Source organism: Ciconia boyciana, chromosome 22, assembly GCF_034638445.1.
Source record: "Ciconia boyciana chromosome 22, ASM3463844v1, whole genome shotgun sequence".
Classification (NCBI taxonomy): domain Eukaryota; kingdom Metazoa; phylum Chordata; class Aves; order Ciconiiformes; family Ciconiidae; genus Ciconia; species Ciconia boyciana.
Window position 1 is genome coordinate 244511 of NC_132955.1, and position 9303 is coordinate 253813.

The following is a 9303-nucleotide window of genomic DNA, read 5'->3' on the forward strand; positions in this document are numbered from 1 at the left end:
GGAGAGCGGCCTGCAGCCGTGCAGGCTTTCCAGCTCATCCGTAGCGCGAGGTACTCTTCCCCGCCCCCCTCCCGGGGATGCTTGCAGCCACATATGGCAAGTGCATAGCTGGCCACAGCTGTCTGATTCAGCCTCAGGTACGTTCCAGGCAATGGCTACTCTCTGGTCTCAGCTCTGCATCTTCCTTAAAGCCTTCTCCCCATCTTAAAGCTGTCTCCCATCTCCCTTCACGCCCACGTACCTGCTGAAGAACACATCACTGTATCACTGGAGCTGTACAGCGGCTACAGCAAGGGTGAAGACGTGCTGTACAGAGACAAGGCATCCACCTCTGGTTGCGCAAGGCTCTTTATTTGTGAACAGATGATAACGGTACAAGGGGGTAACAGCAGTAGAGAAGCACAGCTGGAAACCCAACAGCAGGGGAGGGAAGCACGTAGCAGAATCAACAATATGGCAAATACAAAAAGCACTGCAGAGATGTGATGAGCAGGGAGGACTTCAGAATGGGACATGGAGCTGCTTCATCCCTGCTTCAGGGATGACTAATTACCATTTCAGTGTGATCTCAATGGATGATACAGTGAGGAGCAACACTGCAACAGCTCTGTAAGAGGTGCTGGTTTAGGAAGCATATTTTGAAGACAGCATCAGAGACTTTCTTCAACTTCAGTAGTCTTCAACTATGCTGATGCTTTGGTTCTATCCTTCAGTGGGACAGATGCAGGAAAATGCTGAACTACTGAGTAAAAGTTTTAGTCCAGCAACTCCCAGGCTCCTGTTTTACCATCAAGAATGCATCAGGCAGCATCTAAACTAGAACCTAAGGAATAATGTTTAACCTCCCCATCGTTTGGGGGATACAACTGCCAGCTCTGGGAGGAGAGAAGGCTGCCAGGGCTGTTCCTCCTGTAAAGTCTGTTGGGTAATTTTGCAGCTTTAGACAAAAAAAAAAAACCCAAAACAAACAAACCAACCAACCACAAAACCAAAACCCACACACAAAACCCAAACAACAACACACCACACCCCAGAACCAGCTGTTTCTTGATATTTGTGCAAACTAAGCTTTTCCAGTTGGAGATGAACTCTCTCATGCTTGTTCAAGTTGAAAATTGGCATTAAATGCCAAAGCATACAAGAAAACAATACAACAAAGAGCATGTGCTGGCCACCACACACCACTGGCTGGAAAGCAGCAATCTTTTTGCTTCATGATACAAAATGCATTTTCTTCTCACTGAAATGGATGCCATTAAGGAACTGGCATCCATTCCTGGATGAGCTTGTTTTAAAAATACATATATACAAAAATGTGTATTCTCACCTGCTATACTGGACAGCTTAAAAGAGCAGTCACCCAAGAATCACTCTCACAAGGTGTTTTGGCACGACATGCAGTAGTTTTTCTTAAGACTCGGAGATACAAAGACATCAGTCCTGTTTCTTGCTCTTGTTGTGGAGGTTGTGCAAGTGTCATTGGATTCCAGTGATGTAGATGCAATCCAGCCAAAAAGTCTCATCACAGTCCTTTTTCAAATTATGAAATATTTAAATTCAGGACAGAAGTGCAAAATTATGCAAGGAGGAAACAACTTGAGTTAGTCAGACTAAGGGCACTGCCTCTCAAGTAGCAGGGAAGCACAAGAGTGTGGCCTGCTCCGATCAGCCATGCAGAGACACCCCATGCACTGGTCACTCTGCTGAAGCGTCAGCCATGATAAGGCACTGAAAAAAGCAAGTGTAATCTGAGGGCAGCAGAGTCCGCGCTCATAAGGCCAAGTATGTTACCATCTTTGCATGAGAGATGGAAGTCTTATCCAGGAAACACCAAGCCTCCTGTTTAAAGCATAGATTGAGAAGAAGCCCCAGAAGTTTGTCTCCCTATGACTTGCCTTTGTGGTGGAATATGCTGCACCCAAAAGCCCTGCCAACCCAGCCCTGTCATGGTGGGCAGTGGTACAATGGGTGAGGTAGCATGGCATTCCCCCGGCAGTCCACGTACTGGTAGTCTTCAAAAGCCAGCTGCTCTGAATGACACAGGTATGTGCAGGTCAGGGTACCCCTGCAAGGCAAAAGCAGACCAGAACTACCCTTATGATTGTCCCAGATGAGACTTCTCATAATGTAAAGGTCCCATGGTGAGATCCCACTGCCATCCTGTTTTGTCCCTATTACATAGCCCCAGAACACAACAGTCAAGATGTCCTCAGCTCAATTTCACATGTTGGAGAGGGAAAGCATCTTTCAGACTGCATTAAAGAAAGCGTTTACAAGATCACTACCATCACAACAGGTGCTTTGGCCATTCTGGAAGCCCATTAAGACTTCCTACCCCAGCATAACACTCTTGTGCCATTTCACCATTTACCTGTTCCCAAAGTGCTAGCGCAAGTCACAGTGGGTGGCTGTTTATGGAGTTAGCTAGACAAAAGCATGTATCTTTCAATCACTATCTTTCTGTGCCACCTCAAGAGCTGTTTGCATCAAGTAGTTTCTCCTAACACTATGCAATCCATAAGTGGGTAATATCAGCAGGAGGAGATGTGGCACAGAAAAGTGTAAAGGCGACTGCAATCATCTTCACCTTCTGGCTAACGGAGAGCTTGCAGGTAGAGAGCGCAAAGGTCCTGTCAGCCCATAGCATCAGCCAAGAAGGACAAAGTTGCCTTAACAGCCAAAGCCATTCTCCATGCTGTCCAAAATGCACCATTTTTACCATGCTTTGAGTAGCATGGGGCTTCTCTGCATACTCTACCTGTTTAAACTTCACATCACTCAGCACTGATTACAGTTAAAACCTGCATTAAGACCCATAAAACAAGAAAAACATGACAATACAGCCCTTCAAAGTGCAACAGAAGACCAAGATTTAAACACCCGTGTTTCAGGAGGTCACCAGTGTCATTTCTTTAGTGACTTGGGAGAATTCCAGCCTGGCGTGCCTCCAAGAGATTCACATACTTTCTCCAATCAAACGCTTTTCCTGATATTCACAGTCCATTTCCAGATACAGCAGGTGAAGCCCTGGCTTTAGATTAGCACAAAAGACCATGATGCAAAAGCAGTTCCTCCTTCCTGAAGAAATCATGGACTTGATGACAACAGTCTGCTGATGGTGAACCTAGAGGTCCATCTTCCAAGAGCAGGCTCTGGAGTCTGCCAACACAGATGTGCAGGGAGATCCCTCTAGTGGACACAGACTACACAAGGAGACAATTTCTGCTGCAGACTTTTCCAAAGTGGCTTAAACTCAGCTAACAAAAACCACTCTTCTTTCATGGCTGCATGGAGGCATTCTAGCACCGCTATACCTTGTAAGAGCTTCCCTGTCTCACACTCCGGGTTTAGCTCTAACTCAGACCAGAACAGTAGCAATCTGTACCAGCAGGATCTGTATTATAAAACTGCAGTTGTGGTCCTTCCTCCCTGGCAGGGAGGAACAGCCAACCTGCATTTGCTTTCCCAGTACAGCATGTTGTACTCTAAAACACAGTCAAGCTGAGCATGGTCCTCTGGTCCATCCCCTGAACAGGAGCTACGTAAGGCAACAGAATCTACCGAACAGCCTGCTTTGTCCTGCCTTGCTGTCGGCAGCTGCTGTCAGAACACTTGGAGGCAATCATCCACACAGAGTCCAGGCTGAAGGAGTCTGCCCCCAACACCACGAGGCAGGCAGGCATAATTGAGCCAGTCAGTACTTCCAGCTCTGGACCAAAGAATTACCTCCCAACAGCTACAATCAGTATTCCAGAAGGAAGTTTGCCAGGCCAGCTTGCCTTAAGCAACAGTGACAGCCTGAGCTGTCAGTAAGCCTGAATCCAGGGGACTTCTCAGGGCAGCAATGGCTTTCGAGAATTATCTCCTCCTCACACCTTAGCACACCTATCTGGGTAACAGCACATTCACACTGCAGACAGTCACAGTCCTGGTCTTGAAGAACAGTGACTGCAGACCTTCTTGAAAGGAACAATGTAGGTGACGTGGATGTTAGTTATAGCTCTGAACCAGGCATCACTTACTGTATATGCAGCAGAATGTTGTGAACTTTGACTTTTGTCCAGGTGCAAATGTTACTACAAGAGAAAAAAAGATAGTTAATTTACAGGAGCTGCCTGCACCATGTGTCTCCTGTCCTCAATTATTCCATTGTTTCTCTGCCTCTCCAAAAAGGTCTGCCTTTGCAATATTCTGACAACAGCTATATAGGCAAAGTTCTTCAAGCACAGCACCATCTACACCAGTAAAACATGTTTCTGCTGGTGTAACTCTATAACTGTGGATCTAGTAAGCATGGGCCTTGTAAATATGCAATGCACCATCCTGTCTGCACAGCAGCTTTGGTTGCTATGAACTTCACATATTTTGCTGGTCATTTGCAGAGAAATGCAGTTTGTATGAAGTACCTTTAGCTGCTCACAAATGGAGCATTTAAAGTTGACAACCTAGACAAACTGATACCATCACTTACTCATCAGAACATACGGAAAACGACATAGTTGAGCCAACACTAAGCAGAGAATGCCAATAAATAGAAAAGGAAATGAGTTTAAAATGGATGTGGCAGACTCGTATCCAGATCAGCTCCACACATTAAACTGAACAGGACACGCTCACTCAGCTTCACTCTACAGACGCGACTAGCACAAGAAATCTAGTCATGAAAAGCCTATAAACATTAATGTTATTTACTACCCAAGGGAAGAAACCTTCAAGAATTACTCACTAGGTGTTGTTGTCCAATATCCTACTGGCCACCATATAATAGATCTGCAAATACAAACAGAAGAGAAAGCAGGAAGTACACAAGAACTATGGTTAAGTTTGTACAATTCAGAGAGCTGAAGTAGGGAGAACTGGACTCTTGTCAGGTGTCTGAACCTGAATTTCAAGATCTAGCCTAACAATTGTTTTTAACAGTAGGTAAGAAAATAGAATCAGAAATTAGATCTAAAAAGGCCTTAGAGGTCATCTAGGCCACACACCCAAGCTCTATACCAAGAATGGATCAGCTGTGCTCAAACTGTTCCCATGAGGGTTTTGTCTAACCGGTTTTTAAGCTTGCCATCATTTTAAGGCACGCGCACAACCCAGCCCACTACCTGAAGAGCAGACAGATGTTCTTTGCCCAGGAATGTACTAGCTTCAAACTCAGCAACATGTAAATTCTTACAACACCCCTTCCTGAAGTGGGATGTGGGAAGCTGGATGTGGAAGAGCTTCAAGTATTGGCAGACAGATGACAAAGGAGTGGATGAAGTATACAATAAGCATTTTCCTGTCCAGGACATCCAGATTAGTTTAGGAGAAAATGCAAGAAACAGCAGAGCTCACCTGGCCGCTCTGCAAAGGGCTCATATTCAGCAGGGTTTTCATGGTGGTCTTCCCTACTACCAGGGACTGGTGCAGAACCTCTATGTCTAGCTGCACAACAGTGACCAGGTAGAAGTTGTTATTAGTTATGTTCAGCACATTCTAGGGAGAGAAACAAACAAAAAAACACCCCAAAACACAATCACCTTGCAGCAGGGCCATATGTTACTGTTGTAAAGCCACTTTAAATATACTCCTGCTATGACCTTGCAGCAACACTGGACAACATCGTCCCTTTCAAATCCTCAGACGTACATTCAGCCTGGCCACAAAGGCATGTACGCTGCAGTGTTTCCCATGACAGTCAAAGGAGGACAACGAAGCAGCTCAAGGATGCAAAAGGAAAAGGATTCCCAGAATTAATCACAGTGCTTCTTCTACACACAGCCCCCTTTGGCCACTTTGCACGACTTGCTTGCTTGCAGACAGGCCAGCCACACCTCTGATGCTGTAACACGTTCTGGACATTGATTCCAAGCAGCCAGAGAGTGGACTGAGATGGCGGGAACAGTATGATTAACTTCAGACAGTGATCAGTTAGTTAGCCTACACATGGAGTGGCACAGGACCTAAGCAGGGAGCCCTTCAGATCCACTCTGACTGTGAGCTGAGCACTTACCGTCATGTTGAGGTATATACTGGTGGTGGTGGCATTAAAGCCAATGGAGGAGGCATTCAGCCCTGCAGGCAGCACAGTAATGGAGCGAGGAAACAGGAAGAAAATACTGAGAGATGTTGTCAGCAGGCAGATTGTCACAGCAAGACATACATAGAGTTTCCTGCAAAACAGCACCAGGGCTACAATCATTCTCTTGGTTTGTCAGCTGCAAGCACCTGCAGTTCTGCTCCAGCTCAAAGGGAGGAAACAATAAATGCCTGGGTGCCAGAAAACTGGGATGGGTTTGTGCAGAACTACCAAATCACAGCAGAAGCAGGGTAGAGTCCCACACATGGACATAGTGCATTACAGTACAAATTGCTGGAGATCCCCAGCAACTGCACACAGAAGACTGTCCAACATCTGCTTTTGCTGAAAAGGCACAGTAAACACCAAACTTACCGCAAGTCAGAGCACAAAGAACAAAACACACAAAGTACTGAGGCTTTCCTTCATATGCAGAAGAAACATTGAAAAGATGGGAAAAGGGGAAAATTTAACAAGACTTACGTTCGTCTAGGCTTCAGCCTCTGGTCACCATATGGAATCAGAGCCACCAGCTGCCTCTCTTGCTCTGAAAGAGGTGGCAGCAGATCAGAGGCCACACTAAGCACACAAGTAAATAAAGCAAATGACATTGCCCAGCAGCCTAGTGTCCCTCTGCCCTCATTTCACAGGTGATGCTGGCCAATTAGAAGGCAAGCGTGATGCAACTAAGACTTCAGTTTGAGCATTCCCATCTCTGGGCAGAAACAACAACTCCCCAGGGGTCCAGGGTGGGCTTTGTGTAATTATCTAGAAACAGCACTACCTGCTTTCCCACCCCATCCTCCCCCAACAGAGGCAGCCCATAGAAGTTACAAGTGAGCTGGAAGTACTAAGACAGGACATTCCTAGACTGGATACAATAAAGACCAACTAGTTCAACCAAGGTCTTTAGGCAAAGAGACACGTACCAACCTCAGAAGGCTCAAAAAGCACTGACACAGCGCACAGAAGAATCACCTACCCCTGGGGATCCTTCCTGTTCCCCGACATGTTGGACAGTTGACATAGCTTCGATGTGCAATGCCCACACAGGGCACACAGGACGTAGCAGAGTCATTGATACTAGCATAATTGGTGTTTTCATCTTCAGCATCCAGTTGCCTGGGTAAAATCAGTTTGCCTTCACACTCCTTTTGGTCGGGCGTTTTCCAGAACAGTGCAAGTTTTCCACCCATGGTTGAAAGAAGAAGTCTCACTAGGCGTCCAACACAAAAACGCCTTAAGAAAATTGTCCCTGTGAACCAACCTCCAAGAGGAGCACCGTTAGTATTTCTAGATCAGAAGTATCCTAACATTTCGGAAGTTTCTTGAAGCACAGCTCCGAAGTTGCTTTAAAAGCTGAGTTACTGCAAGTAACTTGCTCTTTTAAACATTCAATTTTCTAGATACCCTGGTTGCAGGAGAAGTGTCTGAGAATGCAACGCTACAGAACAGCATACCAGATTCTTCTTTATCTCATAGTATTTGGTAAAAGAGGGGAACGCTGACTCAAAGCTCCTGATGGTTTCAAGATGACAACGTAGCCAGAAGAACTGACAAGTTCTTGACTGGTCATTATTCACCTACATCCAGCAAGGAACTCACCAAGGCCTTGGCATTCCCAATCAAGCACAGTGTTACTAACAGTAACAGTACCCTGACTAAAATCAGATAGTGTACGAACAGAATGTAAAAATAGATAAAATAATAGAATCTAAAGATAATTATTTTTAAAAGTTAAAAATACAGTTGAACTCATTTTCCCAGGCTTCTGACAATCAAAACCTTTTACATCAGCTCCTAGTAATCCTCCCAAAAGCCTTAACAATACCAAGCTGAGGAAAAGCAACCGTATTTTCATCACAAATACATCAGTTGAATGCAGTTTCCTACCTGTGCCAGTCTTTCTCTAGGCAGTCTTGTTTCAGCAACTCAGATATAGGTAGGATGTTTAGTTTTGATAAACAGCAGCTTCTACGTTTGCCCAGATGATCTGGAGGCTTTGCATGCATAACCCCTCAGGGGTCTATTATAAAACGTACTGGGGATGAAAATCACCATCTGGCAGTGGAGAACCACCACGACAGAGTTGTAGAGCACAGGGCTCATTCCATAGCCCACAAACCTGGGCCACAATGGCAGGACATGGGCTGATTCCAGGGGCAGCTGCCATTTCCCTTGCTGACAAAGGAAGAACCAGGATCTCATTTAACTAGCAGAGGCGGCTGCAGCACTGCCCATTCAGCCCTGAGGGGCACAGAGGGACCTTTCAGCAGCCCGGTACCCCAGACTATGAAATTCTGCCAGACACTGCTTGGAAGCTCAAGGTAATTCAGTGTTTCCCACCCTCCTGCAGCATGCAGAGGGGAAGGAAAGGACAAAGATGCTTGAAGGATCTGGGCTTTTCTAACACGGGAAGGGCCTCATTATATTGTACCCCAAGTTCCCATCTCTGCAGTCCCTCGAGGGCCCCAGGCAGTGAAGCTGCAGCTTTACCTACACTCTCAGTTAATCTTTACCAGCTTTTCAGACACAAGCAACGAGGAGGAGTGGCAGTCTTTTCACAGAACTGGGACAAACAGCCACAAAGCTGGGAAAGTCGTGAGTGGGTTATCAGAAAGACCAAGCGAAAGACACAGTGGGTGAAGTTTAACCCCTTCATGCACCGCCCGTAGGCACTCTTTCAGGTTCACCGTAACTCCTACCACCCCTCGCCTCACGCACCAGTACCGCTGGGGAGAGGCCGGGCTCGGCAAGGGGAAGCAGAACGCGAAGGCAGCGGCCAGCGCGAGCTTCCAGCGGGGCCGGCGCCCGCTCCGCCAAGCGCCGCAGGCGCAGGGCACCGCCCGCTCCCGCAGGCCCGCCTGGCCCCGCCGTTCGCCTCTCCGGGCCCGGCCCCTCGCGTCCCCAGCAGCCCCGCACTCCCCGGCGGGGCAGGGCCGCCCCGTCCGCCCCGCAGCTGCCCCGCCCCGCCCCGGGCGGGCGCTGCCGGGCGCCCCCGGCTACCCCTGCTTACCGGGCGCCCGCCGAGCCCAGCGAGGCGGAACCGAAACCGCCGCGGGGCGGAACCGCCCCGGCCGAGGGCACGTGCCCTCGCGGAAGCGGGGCAGCCTCCCGGCCCCGGGGGGGGGGGGCGGGGAGAGAAGGCGGCCCCGGGGGGCCGCCCGCCGCCGAGCGCTCCTGCCGGCCCTGCCGCGCCGTCCCCCGCGCGTAGAGAGCCCGGGGGACGGCTGGGGGATAAAGAG

General features: G+C 48.0%; 1 protein-coding gene across 7 annotated transcripts; it reads right to left on the minus strand.

Annotated features, from left to right (window-relative positions):
• Positions 1 to 329: 329 nt before the first annotated feature.
• TMEM106A (transmembrane protein 106A) lies at positions 330 to 9225 on the minus strand. Of its 7 annotated transcripts, XM_072885780.1 has the most exons (10): positions 9075 to 9225; positions 7952 to 7989; positions 7041 to 7274; positions 6542 to 6605; positions 5993 to 6152; positions 5335 to 5475; positions 4727 to 4770; positions 4023 to 4076; positions 1896 to 2065; positions 330 to 1530 (listed from the first exon to the last, which is right to left on the minus strand). In XM_072885780.1, exons 3-9 carry the CDS (start codon positions 7252 to 7254, stop codon positions 1945 to 1947), a joined length of 798 nt encoding a protein of 265 aa, XP_072741881.1. In that variant the 5' UTR covers positions 7255 to 7274; positions 7952 to 7989; positions 9075 to 9225; the 3' UTR covers positions 330 to 1530; positions 1896 to 1944. The 7 variants fall into 7 exon arrangements, with proteins under 7 accessions (XP_072741881.1, XP_072741877.1, XP_072741879.1 ...); XM_072885776.1 differs by lacking the exon at positions 7952 to 7989; XM_072885778.1 differs by lacking the exon at positions 7952 to 7989 and having other exon boundaries at positions 8783 to 9225.
• Between the last annotated feature and the right edge of the window lie 78 nt (positions 9226 to 9303).

Excerpts from the sequence above, each read along its gene's own strand:
- TMEM106A (XM_072885776.1), bottom strand. The coding sequence starts at position 7,254 with ATGGGTGGAAAACTTGCACTGTTCTGGAAAACGCCCGACCAAAAGGAG. Across the intron at positions 6,153-6,541 it reads AGGCTGAAGCCTAGACGAAC|GAAACTCTATGTATGTCTTG; the intron begins GTAAGTCTTGTT and ends GCTGTTTTGCAG. Across the intron at positions 5,476-5,992 it reads GTATATACCTCAACATGACG|AATGTGCTGAACATAACTAA; the intron begins GTAAGTGCTCAG and ends TTCTCTCCCTAG.